Here is a 24,492-nt window from a genome sequence, read left to right on the forward strand (position 1 = left end):
AAACCTGATTTTATGCTGGATATTTCTTTAAATTTTTAATTTAATAATATTAACATTAGCTCTTTTGTAACTCAATGAAGATTATTCAACATTTTTTCTCAAGAGAAAATAGAATATAAACTAGAATCAAACCATAAATGCATATACTATAGTGGTATATAAAATATGGAGCTTTATATCGAAATATTATAATATGAAATATGCTCTCAAATAATTCAATAATTAGAACACGTTAGAGATAAAGACTGCCTTCCTAGTTATTTAAAATTACCTTAAATGCATATATGTTCCACCGTAAAGTGTTTACATGTTTTCTCTTTAAAGGAACAATTGCCACAAAGTGACTATGAGACATTACATATTATATAACATGTATTTATGTTAAATATGTTAAAACTTTATTGTAAAAGTTTTGAAAGTAATATTATGTTTACATCTAGGTAAATATGGTAACTTCTTCTATTTATATATTATTTTGCAAACAAACAAAAGTAGCTCTTTAGATTTATGGCATTTACACCTACTTATAAATTAAAAAAACTTTTAACAAAAAGAAAACCGACTTCAAAAGAAAAACTTTTTCAAAACAAATTAATATGAACTAAAACATAAAAAAATAACGATAATATAATTAGTTAAAATTATTGTTGTGTCAGCCAAAGAAACAACTCTGACAGAACAGTTTGCTACATTAGCTTGGATGACACCGGCTCCAAAAATACCAATAATTTTAACTAGATTATATTATGGTTATTTTTTTACTTTTTAGTGCATATTAATTTGTTTTGGAAAAGTTTTTATTTTGAAGTCGGTTTTCTTTTTGTTTTAAGTTTTTTTTACTTTGCAATTTTTAGTGAATCTGAAGTACAGTAACTAATTTGTCATTAAAAAAAGAATCATCGAAATCGGTTGGCGTGATATTGAGTAATTCGTCCTCTTGTCTTGCATACTTATTGCAAATTTAAGACTTTTATGGTTTTCTCATGAATACCGTTGTCAAAACTGGACCGAAATGAAATGGGGCCACACGGAAAGCACCAACTTTCATATAGATAAAGAATCATTGGTTCACCCAGTCCAAAGTTCCAAGGTAACACACATAAAAAAATACAGTCGAATTGATAACCTCCTCCTTTTTTGTTTGAAGTCGGTTAAAAAGTAGCCTTTGTTTAATTTATTTCAAAAATAAATATCTAGATGCATTAAAGAATTCTAAGAAAAACATAAATTATTTTTTTGATAATTTTATTTCTTTAATTGAAAAATTCACTTTTTTAGGTAAGGCTAGATTGCATTTTCTGTTCAGATGGAAAACAATTAAGTAATAAGGACTATGGCAAGTCATTTTCTTGGACCATTTGCATCTACTGTTCAACAATATCAAATAATTATTGATATTTCTCAACTCAGAGAGGTCGTCCAAGAATGGTTGACTCAAATGTTTCGATTTTATAGAAATTTTGAAGATGATGACAAATAGTAATCGAAATACGTCTTTATATATAATAAAAATAGATTTAGGAAATTGGGGGAAAATCGAAATTTAATTTGAAATATCCTAGAGTTCTCATTTTTTAATATTTGATAATATTTATATTTTTCAGACTGCTGATATAAATGTTGCTCTTCATCTAAACACTTTTTTCAATTATTAATCATTTTTTCGCGAGTTTACCGCGTCAAATTTATTTTTCCTCTTTTTTTGTTCCTGCATTAAATATGACGTTATCATGCTCATTTGAAAACGCAGCACTTTCGAAAAAAGTCGTAGGGAAAACTTTGGTAGACTTACCAAAAGGAAGCCACTCACGAAGTTTCAAGCATGTATTAATCAATTAACGCTCTTTCTGTCCTACGGTCTTTAACTCTAGTTTTATAACTAAACGTTCTTTACACCAAAATATTCGAGAAAGTGGGAATTTTAGAGAAATGTTAAAAATCACATCAAAATAGTTTTCGTAAAACAGAAATTACATTCCATTTTATAATTAATTAGTCTAAATTAACTATAAATCTTTAGTTGAAGAACATCCCTATGTTCCTTCCAAAAACAGTTCTAAAAAATACAACCTCTTTATATGATAATCCATTTCTTTATATGATTCTGTTCACTGTTGTGTTTCGTTTATACACACTTTTATGTAGATTACATAACATTTTAAAGAGGGTTCGTTGTTCGAGGTACTTTCTAGGTAGGTGAAACAAGAAGGATATACACCATATTATGAATGTGAATCTAATTAGGATTATCTAAGGGTGAAAAAAGTATCATTTTATATGAATATTTCCTCTTTAAATGATAATAACAAGTCTCTTTGACGATGAAAAAAAGGTTTACTGTGTGAGTATTCGTAGGCAATGAAGGTTTTAACTTCTTTTTTTTTTTTGAGGTGTGTAATTTGTGAAAAAGTATAAAACCCATTTACCCACCTTTTTTCTTAAATAGGATAGGATGTAAGGTATCTTGTTTATATTTTATGTTTAAATTTAGTATGAGATCACATATTTCGATATTTTTTGTTATCCAATTTTCTATTTTCTATCAGAAAATTGACGAATATATATAAGTATGTGATTGAACTATACTATAGATAAGTACTTACTATAGTAAGCATGTGATTGAAACATTGCAAATCCTTTAAATTTATCTTATAGTCCTCATTTTCCTTGCTCAAAGCAAACTTTAGGTCTTTTTTTTGTAATAATTTTTATGTTTTTATTGAAAAACGTTAAAAAAAAAAGAAAAATTAATTAATTATTAACTAAAAATGTAATATTTTAATTATTTCAATTTCCAAAATGTTAATTCTGCAATAACTGCTAGGCAAGTTGCGAAATTTGATTTTTTGATATTTTGTAGATATTTAGTCATACTTTGGCGTGAGGGGGTTCATTTTGTCGATAACCCTCCCAACTGTCACCGGCGGTCCCCCAATTTTCAAAAACAAACAGGCGTGGACCTGTTTCTATTATTAATACAAAATCGAAAAAAAAATCATAAATAGTACATAAAAAGGGCTATCTTTTCATACTATTATTAACCCCTCCGTCCCCATCGTTTCCGAGAAAAAATTGGTCAATTTCAAAGCTTCAATTGACTATAACTAGAGAACGTATTTTTGAACTATCTTCAACTTTCCTATTTAATGTTACCAGCGAAAATCAATAATTTTCCCAAAAAACCGCTTTTTATTCAGAATTTTTCAAAAAACCCGCCAAAATAGATTGTTTCAAAGCTAATTTTTTTGGATTTTTGTTTCTGATATTTTGTTGAACCCATTCCCCATGGCCATGAAGTGTGTATAATAATAACTGTTGTTTAAGTATTATTTTTATATAAAAAATATCTCAATCAAATGTAAATAATTTTTCAAAACTTAATTTTTGTCTCAATCTTTCTTCTACCAAAGATTAAAATTGCAAAAGAGTAAACTTATTTTGAGCTAAGCGATATGTGATAAGCGACATCCTGTGTATTTACTAGACAAGGGCATAGATTCTCATGTCGTTTTTCGATAATATTACTTAAAGATATTCTTTAAAATGTATATGAATGGAAAATCTTCGTTATTTTTTTTTTGTAGTTTATAGGAAAAAAAATTAAAATCATGAGAGTAGCACATTTTCGAATACATTAACTCGAAGAATGGTATAATAAAATAATAATGTATTAAAAATTTAATAATAAAATCATTAATTTGCTATTATGGTTCTCATACAAGAAAGAGTCGAGTTTGTATACCATGTATATATGAATTATACATAGTATATTACGTTTAGTCTCAAGTTTGTAACGCTTAAAAATATTGATGCTTCGGTTGGCCGTCCGTCCGTCTGTGAACACGATAAATCAAAACCGAAAAAAGGTACCAAGCTGAAATTTTTACAGCGCACTCAGGACATAAAAAGTGAGGTCGATTTCGTAAATGAGCAACATAGGTCAATTGGGACTTAGACCCGTAGAACCCATCTTGTAAACCGTTAGATATAGAACAAAAGTTTAAATATAAAAAATGTTTCTTATCAAAAAATAAACAACTTTTGTTTGAAACATTTTTTTTGTAAACATCACTGTTTACTCATGAGGGCACACATTAGATACAAATTTTATAGTATGTATTAATATGGGATTATCAGTTATGTATGTGTGACATGTATAGGTATATGTGTCATGTGATAGAGTAATCAACATGTGTCTGTACATGGTATTTCAACAATTGACTCAATCAATTGTTTGTTTTCACTTGTTAATATTGTTCTTGAGAATAACATTTTTTTTGTTTTTCATATACAATAAAAATAAATTTTATCGTTTACTACGTAAAATGCATTGATTTTTTTTTTACCATTTATTTAATGTTCTTTAATTGAAAGGAAAAATGTATAAAGCACTTAAAAATGAAAATATTCCATGAGTATATACATTATTACACATTTACAAATATGTCGATAGTATTTAATACGAATCGTTACATAATGATTAACCATATCAAAACTTTGTTAAACAAACTGTTTTGATTATATGCGTAAGTAAACTAACCCTTTTGTTTAAAGTTAAAATTAAAATTAAAAGGGATGTGTAATATTAAAACCTTTTTTAAAATCCTGTTTTATCAATATGTAGTATACCAATCAATAGACCTTTTTCACATTTCTTTTCTTTTAAATGAAAGAAAATGTCTCGATGAATGGGCTAATTTTTTCCCCGATTTTTTTTGAGCCATATGACCGAGAAAAAAGTATTGAAAATCATTAAAATTCAAATTGGATAAAACGATCCGGAAACTTGCGCAGTTCGTCAATTGACTTTGACTAATTATCATAAATATACGGATTGCGAATGAAATAAACCCACTATGACAGATAAACCAGTCAAAAGTGACGACGAAAAATCGCGTAAAAAAATATTTCGGGCGTGTTTTGTGCCTCTGTGTCCGAATACTCCTTCAAAACAGTAAAAATAATCAAAACATTTTACATCGACAACTTTTTCTTCTTTCTCCTCAACAGTCAGCTCAACCGTATAATTTTTGTTGCAAATTCTATGTTCAGGGCACATTTTACCTCGTACTGTGCAAAGGTGATTTTCCCGTTTGACAGAAACCCATCCAATTGCAGTGTCCCCATAGCTCTGCTTCGATGATCTAACCATTTTTTAAAGAAATTTTATTATTCACTTTTTTTTTCTAGAATGTTACATATTTTCTTATTAAAATTAGTACTAACAAAGTTGCTTTTATAAAAAAAAGTTGCTTTATTAAAATTAGTACTCACAAAGTTGCATTGAACATGTCATCTTGCACTGAAAACTCTCATATCATAAAAAAAGTTATTTTCGGTAGATTTCTTTGACCTGCCTTTGAAAATCCCTTGTCGATTTTTGGAGACATTTTATTCTTCACTTTCAGAAATGAAATAACATAGACAATACCCCTTTAAAGTTGATATTAACGATATATTAATATGACTGCTGAAACTGTTTTATTGTCAACACTGTTTTATTGCTTGTCGAATTGACGTCAGAGATCACGTGTGTCAGTGGATCCAAGAATAATCGTTTTAAATTATTTAAAATATTGTGTCTTTTTTCCAATTTGTTTATTGTTAAAAATTCGTAATTTTCGAGTTACAGGTTTTACTCGGCCTATATTTTCATAAAAAATTAACCAAAAGCATTTCTATTTTTCATGAAAAAGGTTTATTAAACATTTTGTTGCAATAAAGAATGCTAACAAAGTCAAGACAATTTTGTATAACAACGATTTTGTTTAATCAATGTGTGTTAAACTATTTTTCAGTGTGACAAAACGTTTTATAAGCATACGTGAAAAAATTTATCCGCAAGCAAAAACCCGTGTAAAAGAATGCTGAAGAAAAGAAATTTTCTACATGAATCTTATGTTCCGTGAATAATTTATTCGAAATATTTTTTGCAGGTTTCGGTAGGATTTTTAAGTAAACTATCGGTATATATTAAAAGGTAATAGTAATAAAAATCAATTTGTACCAAACAAACAAAATAATAAAGCATATATTTTAATGTTTGTATATTTCTAGTGTTTTTTATTGAAAAAAATGTATAAAAATAAAAACCTTTTAAGAAAATGAAGTTTTGTTGCTCCACTATAGGTATACAAAATAATAACATACCCACCTATATTATATATAATATGTAATGTATCACTTTATATATAGGTTTGAAATATTATACTTTATATATAATACTAGCCTGATACCCGCCCATTTTACTGGGATTAAAAGTAAAAGAACACCGCTTTATAGCCTCTTCTATAGCACAGTTTTCAATTTTGTTAAATGTAAAATAGTCATAATTCATTGAGTAAATCAGAAAAGTTAGCCATGAATGGTTTGACATTTACTATTTTAAAATTTTACAGAAACCTTTTATTTATTGTTCAAAATGATGATCATAGGTCTACTCCATCTGTAACATCATTTTGATCCACAAATTACAGATTTCTGTAAAAATTAAAAATAGTAAATGTCGGTTAACTTTTTTTTAAATAAATATCTTTATAAATTATAGCTCATGTGTTACTCTGAAGTATGAGCTATATTGCTGTACAATTTCATTAAAAACAATTCGCTATTTTTAGCGTTAAAGCGTAATAAACAAACAAACAAACATCCTTACTTTCGCATTTATAATATATAGAGATAGAGATAGAGAAGATAGAGATACAGGAGGTTTTTAAAAATATCCATTCGAAAGTTTAAACAAATGATATTTTCAAAATTTAGATAACTCTGAGATACACAATGTTAAACTATGAGGCTTTTCGCCAGAAAAAAACCGACATGACCAGAAAAAAACTAAAAATGTTACGAAATCGGCTTTCCTCTTAAAATATATTACACCCCCTTACATTTCCTTAGAATTCTTTCAGAATTTCTATTTATGATGGGGTAATATTTTTTGGCCATTTTTTCAAAATGGCAGCCTGGTAACTAAAACAAGAAAAACAAAAATTGAAACAGGCAAAATTTTTCAGAAAAAAAGAATTGAAATCAAGTTTCAAACATTATCAGAATGATTCCTGTCTGATAATTATTTCCAAATTTCATAAACAATTAAGAGATTTCTTACCCTTTAAACTTTCGATACAAAATGGTAAAATATAAATTTTTTAACGCCATGATGAGTGGACGATTTTTATCTTGATTTACACCGAATTTCAAGAAACAGGATAATTGAAACCCAGCTCAGAAACGCCCTTTTGTCAAGAAAAGAAAAAGTGCAAAATTTTATTCGCTTGTAACTAATCAAAAATAATTTGTTTTTTCTCTTTTGATGATACATTTACATTTACTCGAAAGAAAACCTGCGAAAAATGCATTAACCAAAGTTAAGGGTAAAAAAGGATATTCGCCTGTGTCCATAACTTTGGCTTGGAATTCTAGTTTCAAAGACCTTGATCTTCAAATGATCTTGAAATTTTACCTGGGCTTAAAAGTTATTAACACAAAACGAATAACCTTTGTTGCCCTTGATAATTTTTATCTAAAACATTTCTAAAGCTAGCGCATGTTCTTTCGATGGAATGCAATAATGAAAAAATTTTTTTTATGTCGCATTTCCTCCAATTTCCAATCTGATGTCAGAACATGATGTCCCCAATCAAAAACTATAAAAAAATAGAATTTTAGAAAAAGTAGAATTTTAGCAAAGGCTACATCGGGTTTATTTAGCAAACGACATCTTCACGGACTGCAGAGGTGTAGTGTATTATTGCTACCAATCTATCATGAAATTAGATAAATCAATTCCCATATCATAATAGAAGAACTCTGCTTTTTACAATTTCGAAAAAAAAGCATTTTCTATGAAAGAGTCAATTTGATAAACATATCTCTACTTAAATAAAAAAAAGAAAAACGAAGATCGTTTTTCGCTTCTTTCAATTCTCTTTTCTGATTGATACATAAGAATAAATCCTTCTATTTTTACTGTCAAATCGATCAATTGCTGACAAAAATATTCATTCTCTCTATTCGATATTTTCTACTAACTTTGTGTGTGTGTGTGTGTGTGTGTGTGTGTGTGTACAAAGTTTTCTAGATAGCATAGCGGCGTTATATAACATGTAGCAGCATTAGATTGATGAAATGTAATATATGTTATATACATTCACCTTTGCCATATAAGAAGTTTGTTTGCAAAACTAGGACGAGAACCAGTTCCTTTTTAAAGACTTACCTTCTCTATAAAACTCTACCTACCAAAGTATCATACAAAAAGAAAATTGTCGTTACATATGTAGGTTATAGTGGTTTGAGTTTGTCATCATCGTCATTATTATTATCGTCGACATCGTCATCATCGAATTCATTCGATCTAGATGTGTGATAGTGGAATATACAGATAAAATGGAAGAATTTTATTTATAGTTTGCTTTTATATTCATAACATTTCAATATTTCATTTTATAATTTACTTTATTGATGAATAATATCGATTTATTAAATGACTGATATCAACTGCAAAATATTTCTACTGCACTATTTTCCTGTTTAAATAATACTACCTTTAGCCAATAAACTAAACCAAATATTTCTACTTTCAAAGAACTCTACCCTCGTCAAATATGACACATACAATGTGTCACAAAAAACCCGAAGGTGTTCACATATTTTGGAAAAGAACAAGTATTAATTTCTCTTTATTAAAGAGGGTTTTTTTAGAGGTTCATGTCTTTGAGTTGACAACACTCAACTGAGTTGACAACCGATTTGACAACATATAGTTGCTTTGTGCCAGAGCAACGCTTGCAAATTGTTGAATATTTTTATTATAAGGATGTACGATCACCAAGCCAATTTAGAATATAAAGCTTGTTTTTTTATAAGTCGAACGAAGCTTGTTTTTCAGCTAAATCAATCCCAAAAATTAAAATTTGAAGATCACCAGACATAATTTATTTTAAATTTTCGAATTGAATATTTGTTCCTGGTCTGAATATTTGAGCACCATAGATTTTCTGGTGACACCCTAACCATGAAAACGAATGATTAACCAACCATTCAATTTGACAATAGTAGAGTCCTTTTAAAATAGAATATAGATCCTAATATAGAATAGGGCTCAAAAGAGAGAAATTAAATGTTGTAAAATCATTAAACAAAGAGGAAGATATAGGTTAATGACGTCATTATACGATATCACCATAGAGATACCTATAAAATACATATAAAACTTTGTTTTGCTAAAAGGAGATGGGCAATCTATCTTTGAATGCTTATAACTTCTTCGATTTTTAATCAATTTTAATTTCACTTTCAAATTTTGTCATGGTATCAAGGCTAGTTTTACATTTTTATGCGTAATATGGCAAATTCGATATCAGACAACTACCGTATTAGTATGATACCAATATAAAAAATGAATTATATTCCTAACTATTATGTTTTCACGTTGGGTACAACAAAAGTACGTCGAAACTTAACTACTTACATACCTTCACCAACATACACCGATAATAAGCATCGTCTTAGTATACAATTTATCGAATTGCAAATGTATCTACGATAGTCTTCTTTTCCTGTATGGATCCGTATGAACAATTAATGCACTTCTGTAACTTAGACATTTGAAAATAATTTTCAAACCGGCTTATAAGATAAAGTAGGTTAACTCTAAAGGTTGATCCAAATTGTTACCTAACTTCAATTTATTTTTAAAAACACAAAATGTAGTATTTTCTTATTAATATTTACATTAATCGAATATTAAGTATACACTAGTATGAAAAAGTTTGAAAAATGATTTTTGCCAAATGGCTGCTTCTGGACTTTCTGAAGCAGTTCTTTTGAAGTAATTTTTGTAAGTTCCGGGGAGCTATTTCAACTATAACTTGGAGGATGTTCGCTTTTAGGTGCTTTGCAGGTTTGTTGATATAGAAGCGACTTTTAAAAAAATCACAAAATGAAATCCAATGGCGTATTCTTGGCTGAACGAATTGCTGCGAATTGCTCGCACAATAGGACGATTAAATTGTTCATAATCTTTCCGTAATACTTTATACATGACTAGCTGGGAACTACCCGCTTTGCTGGGCAACATCCCCACTTGCACCCCTCCCACCACATTTCCTTGCGTTGGATAACGGTTTTGTAATGTACACGTCATGCTCTTTTATTTGATACCCCACTTAGGTATATTTGTAAATATTCGATATTTCCTTCCCACTTTCTCGCTACACCTTTCTACGCTCCGAAGGTTAAAAAAATTTCTAAATGTAATTTAAAACATTCTGACCAAGTTTTGAACTATTAAAAGCCATTATTGAAAAATATGAATTTTTTATTCATGAACACCCCCGCAACCCCCCTTGTGGGTGGAATTTCGTAAAATCCGTTCTTAGCTGACCTCTACTTGGCAAAAGGAATATTCCTGCCAAATTTCAAGTCTCTAGGTCTTATAGTTCCAGAGATATCGTGATGAGTGACTATCTATATCTATAGAAAGTCTCCTATATATTTATAGATAGAATAATCTTCCCTATACAGAATTCTTCTGTAGAACTAGTGAACCATTTGAGGGTTGAACCTTGTTGAACGTTAGTTAAACGAACATATTATCGTAAATTAAATATTCCAAACCAACATTAGACGGAAATATTCAGAACAAACTGCAATGAGATCTCCCTTTATTATACTTTGATTGGTTTTGTCAACTAAGCAATATATGTACCGATTTCAATATAGTACATCATGATTAAATTTATCAAGCAAAATAAATGTTGTTGAAAAAACTGAAAAGTACGAACAATTTAAAAAGCCATAAATAATATACACTAGGACCACCATTAGAATTTTTCTCTAAATTGGATTTAGAAAAAATTAAACTGGAAAAAATAGACCGAAAAGAATTTCTGTAATACTGTCTCATTTTTAAACGCAAGGGCTACAACTTCAGAACCCAACCAACTACTCTATAGTCAACAAACACAAACCAACCAACTCGTAATTGCAACAATACTCCGGATCTATAAAATTTTTGGTCTATGGTTTATTTTTTCCGATTACCCTCTAAACCAATTAATATTGATTATTTGTTCTCCATTTAAAAATTTAGATTTTAGTGTTATCTAATTTTCGTTCTTTATTTTTTTTTATATTCTAAGAAAACTATATCATCAAAAAAATATCTTAAAGATAAATTTCACAATTAAAGTTCTTTATAAAACACCACGTACCTACTTTCAACACAATTCAGCCAAAATGTATCAACGAAATAAGAGTAGCCGATGGCTATGACAACAAAAATATGGACTTGAATTCAATAGAATTGGTTTAGTTGTATTACACATTTATTCCGAAATAGATAGAAGAAAATTTTACGCTCTAGGCTCTTGATGTCTATTCTTCATTTCAACCCTGTAAAAATGAAGGTTGCTCGTAATCGTTATAAGTATATTTAACACTCAATTCGTATTTTATGTTTATATTGAATACTAGCTGATTTCCGCCCGCTTCGCTAACCTTTACCTAACCTTTTGGATGTGAGTCTATACTTCTTTTATTAACGAAATGTTTTATTTCAATTTGACATATATTGTAAATTTTTCAAATTTAAAATAGGAAAATATAGTGCCAGTCACTGAATACACAGATTTCTACATCACCCATGAAGTACTGTGAATTGGGACTGTGTTCCCGTTATTTATTGTAGCGGGATCCCCAGTAGGCCTACACCACGAAAAAAATCCGTTGGGAAAAGAATTCCGTATAATCCGTATATATATATATATATATAAAGGCAATTTACCACTGACTAACTCATCACGAAATCTCCGAAACTATCGGTCCGATTAACTTTAAACAAATTTCGCATACTTACCCCTTTCGTGACATAGACGTCCACTAAGAACAGACTATAAGCGATTTACCACTGGCTAACTCATCACGAAATCTTGGAAACTATCGGTCCGATTAACTCATATAAATATAAGCGATTTACCACTAACTAACTCATCACGAAATCTCTGAAACTATCGGTCCGATTAACTTATATAAATATAAGCGATTTACCACTGACTAACTCATCACGAAATCTCCGAAACTATCGGTCCGATTAACTTTCAACAAATTATCGTCAACTATACTAATATATCGTCATTTTAGGGCCCACATGATACCTATGGCTCTGGCACGTGCAGTATTGCAATTTTGCTCTTATACAAAAATGCTCCTCTATTCGTGGACTATTTGTGATAGCAGTGTACAATACTAAGACATTATATCCCAATACATATGCCCAATACACACAAAACTGCAAATTTATAAGGGCAAGAAATATTTTCTTGGTACTAAATATTCATGTTTCAATACGTTATTTTCGAGATATATATAAAATTTTCTATTTTTTTATACTCGATACATCTACATCATGTTAATTATGCACATTGTGTTTAATGTCCCATGTCCCAGGCTTGTTAATGTCCCATTCCACAGGAGGTGAAAAAAAATTCTTTTTATTTTATACAGAATACTATTGTTAAGACACCATCCATACATTATGTCACACGTTAAGGGGAGGGGAGATTCAGATAGTCAACAAATTGTGACATCGTGTGACAAGGGCCAGGGGTTAAAAAAAATCAATCGAGTCAATGTTAGCTGTCCTACCGTTCCGCGTGTCCGTTGTCTGCGAGACCTTCGACAAGTGGCAATTTACGCACCATTCGACTTTATGTTAATTTTATTAAATAATATTTTGAATGAAAATATGAAATAATTTGAAACTATAAAAATGTGACCATCTGGGTCATAGACGGAAGAGGGAGTCAAAAAAGCATAAAAATTTGTGTGACGCAATTTATGAATGTCTCCTAATCTTATATTTCAATTTTAAAGAATTTCTGAAAAATGGCATTTCACGAATAAATTAAATTGTGTATAGAACCCTAAATATACCTTAAACTTTGCTTAAAAGTTTACCCACTTCACCGTCACTAGTTATTCCTCCTTTGCCCCGCACTTCGCTTAATCAAGTTTTGTATTTTTCGTTATTATTACATTATACTTGAACAATAGTTAGAAGAACAACAGTAGTGAATTTGTTCCATACGATAATCATATAATTTTATTATTACTACAGACATTTATTTTTACGTCTATATACAAATATAGAAAAATAAATCTATGCACCCTAACCTTAGAAATGAACTTTCTCGAAAACGGACGCTGTCTTTTTACGAATAAATCTGATAAATCCAAATTTTCCTTTTAAGACCGATATTTAGCCCAAAAAATATATCGAGACTGGATGGCATATCAGAGTGATAAATTTTGTTAATCACTTCAGGGGAATAATTTTCACTGCACCGGCATAAAAATAAAGTTGGTTTTTGAAAATCTTTAGAAGTACGCAGAATATGAACGTTTAAAATTCCAAATTAAACAAATAGGAAGATTTAGGTTAGAAATACGTATAAAATACGTACAAAGCTTTGTTTTGCTAAAAGGAGATGGGCAACAATCTTTGAATGCTTATAACTTCTTCGTTTTTCATCAATTTTAATTTTACTTTCAAACTTTTTCGTAGTATCAAGCCTAGTTTTACATTTTTATTCGTATTAGAATCCTTCCAAAAAACATTTATAGCCTACTCCGATAATTCTCAATCACATTTACTCCGAAAAATAATAATTTAACTGTTTTTTCACTGACACCGTTTATATTATCCATAAAAGTACAAAACTGAAACCAAATTGATAAATGGCCTCAGGAATAAGCCAATATTTCAAATTCACCTTTAACTGATTTTCTTTATGCCATTGTTCGATCCCCGAAAAGTTTTCATCATTGATTATGAACCACTATAGACCACTATAATTCGATCCAGGTATTTTTTTGGCATTTAAGGACAAAAAAAAAAACCTTTTAATAGAGCCAATAAAAACAACTTTTGCCAGATGACTTTTTAAAATTACAGCGACAGTAATGTAAGGCAGACAATTAATCAATAATCTATGTACACTCAGAGCCACAAAAACGCACGTGAAAACCGTATTGTTATGATACTTCTTATAAGTATTATCAATGATATTAAATGAGAACTCTGGGATTTTTCGAAATAAATTTCGAATTTCCTAGACCAATTTTTGTATTATATAAATACGTATTTCGACTACCAAGTAGCTACCCTAGCAACAGTATCAACTAAGATGTCAGCCATAGCAATGAGAGTGTGGTAGTGAGTTGTTCACTTCGGCTAACTAGTGGGGAGGGGGGAGGGTGTTAATCAAAGAGTCCCAATCAAATATTCGAGCTACTAATTTGTCTATTTTTGTTGAAGTTTATACATAGAGGTTGTCTTGCAGATTTACACCAGATTTTTATCATCCTAATATAATTTTATTCCAAGCATTCTACTTATTACCTACTATACTATTAGGTACATGTATGCCTGTACGTACATATGTATGTATGTATGTATGTATGTATGTTTTCTATTCAAATTAAAACTTTGAAACAAAACATAACAAAAAAAAATTAAAAGAAAAACTTTTTTAAATGAATTTTAGTGTATGAAAAAGTATAATGCAATAAGTATGGTAGACAGGAAGAGCTTACTAATAATGGAATATATAATGCTTCTTTTTTTGGTTACATTATTTTAGCATTATTCGCCGCCATATACGGTTTATTTATTATATTTTAGGTAGTTTGGAAAATAATAACTTTATTATGTAAAAACTAAAAAGTGCTCGGTGGTACCGGCTTGTTTGAGTTGCCTTGATTTATTTCATGGTATTAACGTTATTTCTAACTAATATCAATTACGAGCAAGCTCGCTTATTTAGAAAACAAAAGTAATTTATGAATTTTGCTTTATCATTTTTTCTTTGTAAACAAAAAACAACAAATTGTTGATTTCCACAATAAAACCAAATATCGCATATAAACTTCCCAGTAAAGGAAGTTATTGTATTGGGTCCAATTTTCGAAATCGAAATTTTCAACATATCTTTACGTTTCATGGTCAGGACAAGGCATTAACACCAATTTGGAGAAAAAGTATGTGTGACTGTATCGTACGTTCGTGGTAATTTTTTTCCTTATCAATATCGCGCGAATAAAAAATAGTATCGACTTCGTTGAGGAGTCCATGGAAGCATATGAATGGCAATATGATCCGAAAATAACTTCGTATCTTTCGGTCCAGTCGTTTCGAGTCAGTCGAGTTACTATTTATTTATTTTTTAATAACTCTTAATAATCCTGGGAAGTTATTCGTGTGAATCTCAAGGTGGCTTGTTTTGTTTGGTTTTCGAAATATAGACTCCAACTTTATGATGCTAGAAAAGTAATTTGAGCGCGACCATCAAAATTAGATTGTAGAAATTGGCAGTTAGTTTTAGATATGCGTATGAGTTTGGTTAGATAAACAAAATTTGTTATGTAAAATTATACCATAAAATTGAAAACAGTGGCTTAAGACTTTGCTTAAGCTTAAGTATAGAGTATAAAAAAATGGTTTATTAAAATTGATTAAAATTTACGGGGTGGGGGGGCTGAATGTTAGAAAATTGAATTGTTTTTATATTATGTCATCACGAGATACAAAAAAAAGAAGCCAGTTATCCAAATTTAATTCGATATGCTGGCATTTTATCCAAACTATTTTTGCATTCTTGGTTAATTAGAACTGAATAAAATATACTTGTGATAGACTAACATCAATTTTCATTTGACTTCATTGATGTCATTGGAAAATTTAATCACAGCTATACCAATAAAATATAAAAAATTAAGCCTAGACAATTTCATAATCTTATTTTCTTCTTTGAAAGCTTAATTTTGGTCTTAAATAAGAATAATTTTTTAAGCCTAGACAATAGCATAATCTTATTTTCTTCTTTGAAAGCTTTATTTTGGTCTAAATAAGAATAATTTCTTAAGCCTAGACAAATTTCATAATCTTATTTTCTTCTTTCAAAGCTTTATTTTGGTCTAAATAAGAATAATTTTTTTTTTAATTTGATTAACAAGGTTTTCCATAAAATATTTAAACGCCTCTGAAAAACAAATTAATTTCATTACGAGATTTTGAATAAAACGAATAATATTTCATTTCGTTGAATAAGAAATTTTCTTCGCTCTTGACTTTTATATAAAAATAAAACGAAATTATTTTTAGACAAAATTAAAAAAAAGGGAAAAAATAATTTTAATAAAAAGTAATATTTCTACTTTTTTTTCTTCCATATATTTCATCTTTAATAATGAAGGTCACGCTTTGTCAAAGATTTTTCATTTCAAGTGACTGTTATTTGATGGTTTTTTTTTTCAGTACCTACACAATCTACTTGAATTAACAAGTATCATTGTTTCGAATTAATATTTATCTTGAATAAAAAATTGTATAGAAAAATGAAAAGAAATATTTTTTTATAAAAGCTTTTTATTATACAGCTTTCTAATATTAAAAATATTTTTATTTTCAGGTATATCAACACTCGCGCAATGCGGTATAGTGGCCGATCTACCAGAATTACCTGCGCCAGATGAACAAAGATTGCAACGTGCAGCTGCCTTACTTCAACAAAGGCTTGTTTTACGTCAATGGCTCAATCGACATAAACTGGATCAACACTATCCACGGTACTAATTTATTATCCCCAATTGTAAATTTGAATGCTTTCACATATTTATCCTAGAAGTGATAACTCATATAGTTGCGGAAACGAAACACTAAAAACAGTCAAAGTTCGAAAAATTTTAACAGTAAGACGGATTGTAATGCGGTTTTGTGCATTTGTGATTTATAAGAAATTACCTCGGAGACCAATTCTGTCACGGTATTCGTGTTGAGCCACCCCAAAAACCCCCAAATAACGAGTTTGGACTGATTATATAAGCCCCAGATACCCCCGCGATCAATTCTGATATTCTTGTCAGCGACCTCAAAAACTCCCGATTAACAAGTTTGAAATCATTTCCATCACTAATAACCGAATTGTGAAATTAGTACATTTACGGTCAAATAAAAATGTATTTTATTTATGCAAAATGCATATTTTTAATTTCTTAATAATATCAATTTAGGTCACAAAATTTCCTGGGGCTCTAACGAATCGAATGCAGAAATTTCATTCTGTCTTACTATTCAAATTTTCGAACTTCAATGCTTCGTTTCTGCAACTATCAAGTTCAATATGAATTTTGCCTAATTGTATATTTATCATATTTATACCATTATCGTAAAAAAATATCAACACAAATAAACCGATCTAACATAATTCGATCCACAATTTACAATAAACCCATTTTGCATGAAGAAATTTTGTTCTAACTTTCCTTTTAATTTGTATTCAGCTTAGCTGGTCTAGGCCTAATGAGCTTAGAAGACGTATACTGGTTAGAAGATACAGTTGCACGGCAAGCAATTGGAAAGGATTTAGCTTTATGGACGGAAGCACGTGCCTCGTTACCTAGTTCAAAACCACAATTAGAATCATTAAAAGCTGACCTCTGGTCTGAAGTTGTTAAAGGTAGTCAACATCAAGACGCTTGGACATGGGGTAAGTCAATTAGTATTTACAATTTTAGTAATAAAATTTTAATGTGAAATTTGTTTATTTTAGGAGGGATGCTGGTAGTTTCAGTGTCTGTAGCAGGTTTAGTAACCCTTGCAGCAATGACACAACCAGCTTTAGCTCCCGAAGCAAAGCATTCATTGTTACAATATGTTACGGGGAAATATTTATTACCAGCAAATTGTCGTGTTTCATTTCATTGGTCTGATCCACATCCTGTAGGTCGTACCGTTTGTTTTACAGTTAAATTTTTTCAACGTAATGGACAACCATATCCAATCTGTGATACTGATCAATTATTTATCGAAGTTTCTGAAGGAACGAGAAAAGTAAATATTTAATGAGCCTGTTCAACAATTTGTATTTTATTAGTTAAGCTAGGTTGTGGCCACTGTCCTCTCGGGATATATTTAGTTCATAAGAATAATATCAGTCAAAAAAAGTCAAAAGAGCAGTCGGTTAAAAAAGTTAAAAGAATATGAATCCGAAGGCTTTCAATCCAATCCCTGATTCAATCTCATAAGGAGTCTTCGTTAATTCATCTGTCATGTCCTTGTTTTAAGTGAACCATTAAACCCATCTAGTATATTTATAGATAAATGGCTTCCGCGTGATCAAATTAATCATTTAACCACGACTTATAGCGATGTATAAGCTAATCTATGTTTCGCAGCAAAAATATTAATTTTACTGCTTATGATCTATGGTAAGATAAATTTCAACGTTAATTTTTTTTTTTGGGTTAGTTTTTGCACTTGGCTTCTGTTGACTATTAATAATATTATAACACATCTTGATAGGCGTTTAAAAATTTTTAAGGTCAGTTTTTATGACGCTATTCAAATATATCGCTAGGGCTAAAATGATTCCCTTTATATATGCTAAAATGATCCCTATTTTGCGTGTAAAATTATAATAGCTAAAATGATCCCGCATCAGGTGGCGGGTCTTGAATGTTGTGTTGATTTTTGCTTTCATACCTAATCAATGATGCCGGTCAAAACAATCCTTTTTGAGAAATATTGAATAATTCTAAAAATTTGAACAGATCAAAAAAATTAACATTCCAATATTGTAACACTTGAATAAAGAAACAAAAAAATTTAACGTTGTAAATATGTCGAATAGGTTGGCTATAAATTACATTTTACCTTAGAGGAATCATTAAAGCACACCATCCCCTAATATAAAGATAATTCACATCACTAAAGAATTAAAAATAAAAGTTTTTGAGCAGGCTCAATTATTCCTTATCTAAAACTTATGATTAAAAAAATGACGTATAATTTAGATTGCCACATTGTCGGAGCTTGGTTCGCCAACCGATCCAAACAGTGCAAATATTGCAAAGATCAAGTTTATGGTACGTCATGCTGGCCAATATCGTATATCGGTGATGATTGGTGATTCGCATGTACAAGGTAGTCCGTTTGTCAAAACGTTTTTGCCTGGACCAACAGATGCGAATAAAACACCAGTTTTACGGCATAGCAGTACGGTTGTGTGCACTGTTGACGTAACACATATTTTACATATTGAACCACGAGATGAATACAGTAATGTTTGTATTTTTGAAGAAAATGAGGATCCAACACAGGTAATAATTAAAAATTTAATTCGACTTTTTCAAAATGTTAAATATATCTTGCCTTTCTAAACTGAAGGAATTAAGGAAAAATTTTGATGGTGATAATTTGCCGTGTTTTAGAGTTTTCGTAAATCATCAATCATTAGAAATCTTACAAAGATTTTCCAAAGAATATTTCGCCCAAAACCTGAATCATTTTGTAGAGTATAGAGATATTAAAACTTAACGAATATGTAACGATAATTTTCAAGATAAATAAATTAATTTTTCATGTTATCTTATTTACAGGGTTATAATGTAAATATAACATTATTAGGGGAGGAAATCCGTTCACCGGAATTTGATCCGACACATAAGATAACATTAGAATATGACTGGGGTGAACGTCGATTAAGTATTCAAGTACGTTTTACATTAGAAGGTTGTTATCATGCCACAATTGCATATCAAGGCCAAGAATTACAAAATGGTGATTTTGATATTATTGTGTTAACAAGTAAGTTTTATTATTTAGTCTTACCTTTTTTACAAGCTTTTATTTAGTTTCATCTATTCCAGTGTCTGTAATTAAATCTTCTAATATAAATATTATCAAAGATAATAAACTCTATCATATTTCGAATAAAATTTCGATTTTGCCCCAATTTCCTGAATCAATCTTTGTATTATACAAATACGTATTTTGACTATCATGTAATCATCATCAATATGAATTAGCTAATCGCCATAGTTTGTATTACTCGTTGCTAATTTGCTGACGACCTGTACGTCACCAGATCGAAATTTTTATTGATATAATACGAAAATTGATCTAGAAAATTGGGGCAAAATTAAAATCTAAACCCACTTCTCAGTTTCCGATTGAGCTAAATTTTGTCTGCTTATGTAAATGTAAATGACAATACATTTTTATGGTAAACATGACCTGATTTTCCCATCGCTTCCATCATATTTGATATACATATTTTTTTTAATTTTAAATTAAAAATTTTAATAAAATATACTTTTTAAAGGGTTAAGCTTTTATTGTACTAAAATAAAGAAAAAATTTTGTTCTACGAGTTACACACGGCGGTGTAAAAGCTTGAAGCTTCGAATCATCCTTGATATTTTAAATTGAATATTAATATTGTCTATAGCTTTTACAAATAGTCGTGTATAAGTTAGTATTTTCTTCTTTTTGGTACAATAAAAGCATCAACCTTAAAAAGTATTTTTATTTAAAATTTTTTTAAATATCGATTATCAATTTAGTTTTTCTTTTTCTATCCTAGCACAAGAAGCAGCTGTTGTACATAAAAATGTGGTAACAAAAAATCCTAATGTATGTTATGAAGCAAAATTAATTAGCCTAAATGGTGAAAGATTAACAAAACATCGTAAAGTTTTTTGTTATGTTTCACCGAAACAATTAACTGTTAAGGAATTAATTTTAAAATTTATACCAAAACGTTTGGTTACATTTCGTCTTTGTCCTTCGACCAAGGTTTGAATTATATTTTGAATCTAAAATTTTTCAATTTCTTTTGTGATCTGCTAATTGTTGTCTAAATTCGAAACTGTTACATGATTGCATATCGATTTCAATGTTGTATTAATCGTCAAATGAACACGATTTTTATATTTAATGGATCAGACTTATTTTCTAAAGTGAGTTTTATCCAAATTCTAGAGCAAATAAATTTGTGGAGGCTTTACCCTGAAAAAAGTAACAAATCGAGAAAATTTTATTTCCCGATTTCGATAAAAATCAGTAAATAAAATTTAGTTTAACAATTTGTATCCAAAAAATGCAAAAATCGGATGTGCTTGTGACAATTGGGCGAATATTTTCCGAGGTATCGCTCCCTTTTTACCGCTTTTGATAGTCCCAATCGCCAAATAAACACAATTTTTGTATTTTTTGTGTCAAAGATACCTTCTAAAATGAGTTTTACCAAATTCTAATACAAAAAAATCGATAAAAATTTGTAATTTTCGATTTGACCCAAAAGAAAATAAATCGAGTTCATTTAACGGTTGGGCGAGTAGTTTCCGTATTATTGCATGAAATCGTTCTGAGATATTACTCTCGTATACGATATTTCAGAAAATACTAGTCTGGCTGATCTAGTAGTGTATCTATCAATGACATCATATGCTAACGGACAGTAAAATCAATTATCAAACCACACAAATTTAACTATTTTTGTATACTTACTGAATTTCTAATATTCTAGTTTCATTTTCGATCTCAACAATCAAACAATCAACAATTTTCGAACGGTTATCATACATTTATTATTGATGATGGCTGCCAACCTCAAGTTGAGCTAACATCACGTGATCGTAATGTAATTGCGGCAACATTTACACAATTTTTATTGAAGAATATTGGTGGTTCGGAAAAATTTAAAGATAAACAAGATTTCTTTTATCATGAAATACGAAAATATCATCAAAAACATTATCATGAAAAATTAACGATGAAAGTGAACCGTGATAAAATATTGGAATCAAGTATGAAAGCAACGAAAAATTTTTCCGTATCAGATTGGTGTCGTAATTTTGAAATCACATTTATTGGTGAGCAAGGTAAGCGTTTTAACTGTTAGACAATAAAATTAGACTGAATGGTGAAATACAAAATTTTCTTTTTGTTAAAATTTATTAATTAAAATAAAAATTTCAGGTATTGATTGGGGTGGTGTACGCCGAGAATGGTTCAGTTTATTATGTAGTCAATTATTTGATGCACGTCATGGTTTATTTAAAAGTTTTCATGAAGGGCAACAAGCATTAGTGCATCCAAATCCAAATCGTCCACCACATTTAAAATTAAAACATATGGAATTCGCTGGTAGAATTGTTGGTAAATGTTTATATGAAAGTGCACTTGGTGGATCTTATAGACAACTTGTTCGAGCTCGTTTTAGTCGATCATTTCTTGCACAGATTATTGGTTTACGTGTCCATTATAAGGTTTGTTTCAATCATATTCTTTTATATAATGGAAGACTAATGAATCCTAAACTCTACGTTCCAAGATCACTGGAGAAGGAAATTACTTTGATCTCACCGAAAAGAGAATTCCTCTTTCTCTCAGAGTCATACAATTCTTTTAAAATTTATAATGTTAATCTGAACTTTTATTTTAAGCCCTCGACGCAAAAACAGGGATGTTATAATGCGTGTGTCTGTCTTTCTGTGGCATCGTATCTCCTAAACGGACGAACCGATTGTGCACTTGTATTCTTAAAATAGGGGAAGGTACTGATAAGAAAAAATACAATTTATAGCCAAACTATTTCGAGATATGTATAACGTCGAAATATTTATGGTTTCTCCATTCTAGTGTTGCAATATTGGCAAGCCAATATCCAGTTTTACTGACCTTGTAAGAATATCAATAAATGGATGGCTTTAATAGTTCACTTAGAACAACGAGGGATCATTTTAGAGATCATTATATAGCTCTTTCCCCTAACTATGTTTCTAATTTATTTATAAACAAGAAATTAACCTGTTAAACACAAATTAATAATTTTTTCTTTCTCCTTTTAGTATTTCGAACAAGATGATCCGGATTTATATTTAAGTAAAGTAAAATATATCTTAGACAATAATATGGATCAAGTTGAAACAGATTTATATTTTGTGGAAGAACAATACGATGAAGGTGGTCAATTAACTAAAACTGTTGAATTAATATCAAATGGCTCTAAAATCAAAGTAACCGATAATAATAAACGGCAATATTTAAATTCATTAGCACAATATCGTTTATCCACGAGTGTACGAGAAGAAGTTGATGCATTCCTAAAAGGATTAAATGATCTCATTCCAGATAATTTATTAAGTATTTTTGATGAAAATGAACTTGAAGTATGTAATTTAATAATTAAATGAACCTGTCCAAAAAATTTTATTCTTTTATATTCTTCATTGTTTATTAGACATAACCGTTGCCAGAAAATAGTATAAAAGTCTTATGCCAATTGTTATTTCCACAAACGTTAAAATTATTATATATTACTTTTTATTTTTTAATAAAATCATAAAAGAAATTTGTTGGAATAGGCTCATTATTTTTGTTTGTATAAATAAATTTTTATAACAATTTTAAATTTTGTTTTATTTTGTTTTTGTGTTAATGTAGCTTTTATTGTGTGGTACGGGTAATTATTCAATAGCAGATTTTAAAGCTCATCATGTGATAAATGGTAATTCTAGTGAATTTCGACGTACTCTTGGATGGTTTTGGGCTGCTGTTGGTAATTTTACACAAGAGGAAATGGCTCGATTATTACAATTTACGACTGGTTGTGCACAATTACCACCTGGTGGTTTTCGTGAATTAAATCCTAAGTTTCAAATTACTGCTGCTCCCACTTTTGGTAATTTACCCACAGCACATACTTGGTAAATTTTCTTTTTTTTTTCATTTCTTGTGAATAAATTCGATGTATTATCGTTTTAACAATCGAAACACGTCATATCTACCTATAAACTAAATTTTTAGGCTATTTGTTCCTAAATTGAATGAAATGTACAGAGCTGTGAGTAGGGTGCGCAGCGCTTGTGGCAAATATTTAGATCGTGTTTCTCCTTAATGAAATGATAGTTTCTGTTCCCTATTTTATTTATTTTATTTATTGTTACATAAATTGGGAATAACTTCTCTTCTATATGGATAAAAAAATTTAACAAATTAAATTATTATGTGTTAAAATTTAGTGCGGTATTTTTTCGGAAAATATTATTAGTATGGTTGGTAAAAAATAAATACAATTGATGCGACACGCAATGTATCTCCGATACTGCCACTATAATAGAACAGACGGGCTCCTTGATGTATACATTCATATACCCCATTTAATTTACTATCAGCTTTTGTTTCCTTAATATTTAAGGAAAATTATTTAATATTCTTATACCAATTATTTTTTTATACAAGCTATGACATTTATATAATATTATAAAATAATCAGGCCGGGCATGATAAAAAAAATGTATTTGCGTCTTTTGTATGATCCTTGATTGACATTTGGTTTTACGTACAAAACATACTTTTTGTTTTACGACTCAAATTATGTTGTTCCCGTGTGGCGTGCTTGCATTGCCAAGTCCTAGTTACGCCCCTGGAAATGTAAAAGCTACTTTCACAATCGGGTACATATCTCTTAATCTTGTACCCCGTGAAATGAATCATACGCCAGTTTCATTCATGAAAAATTTTCACAGAACACGGCATTCATATTAAGGGCTATCACGAAATTTTCAGCGTATTACAAATTAATTTAAAATTGATTGTTTATAATATATAATTTTTTCTTCTATATATGTCTTTAAAATGTAAAT

The 24,492-nt window shown here is 29.6% G+C and overlaps 1 protein-coding gene across 2 annotated transcripts in view; it reads left to right on the forward strand.

The window, feature by feature from the left end:
• The window catches only part of LOC123295030 (apoptosis-resistant E3 ubiquitin protein ligase 1), a 173,926-nt gene that overhangs the window by 149,189 nt on the left and 245 nt on the right, over nucleotides 1-24,492 (forward strand). For both annotated transcript variants that reach the window (XM_044876231.1, XM_044876232.1), the window contains exons 2-11: nucleotides 16,473-16,629; nucleotides 17,344-17,549; nucleotides 17,613-17,893; nucleotides 18,856-19,161; nucleotides 19,441-19,648; nucleotides 20,427-20,638; nucleotides 21,372-21,726; nucleotides 21,824-22,113; nucleotides 22,696-23,016; nucleotides 23,291-23,553. In XM_044876231.1, the coding sequence (XP_044732166.1) occupies nucleotides 16,473-16,629; nucleotides 17,344-17,549; nucleotides 17,613-17,893; nucleotides 18,856-19,161; nucleotides 19,441-19,648; nucleotides 20,427-20,638; nucleotides 21,372-21,726; nucleotides 21,824-22,113; nucleotides 22,696-23,016; nucleotides 23,291-23,553 (2,599 nt within the window). The remainder of the gene's footprint in view (nucleotides 1-16,472; nucleotides 16,630-17,343; nucleotides 17,550-17,612; nucleotides 17,894-18,855; nucleotides 19,162-19,440; nucleotides 19,649-20,426; nucleotides 20,639-21,371; nucleotides 21,727-21,823; nucleotides 22,114-22,695; nucleotides 23,017-23,290; nucleotides 23,554-24,492) is intronic.

This window comes from Chrysoperla carnea, chromosome 3 (genome assembly GCF_905475395.1).
Source record: "Chrysoperla carnea chromosome 3, inChrCarn1.1, whole genome shotgun sequence".
Taxonomy (NCBI): domain Eukaryota; kingdom Metazoa; phylum Arthropoda; class Insecta; order Neuroptera; family Chrysopidae; genus Chrysoperla; species Chrysoperla carnea.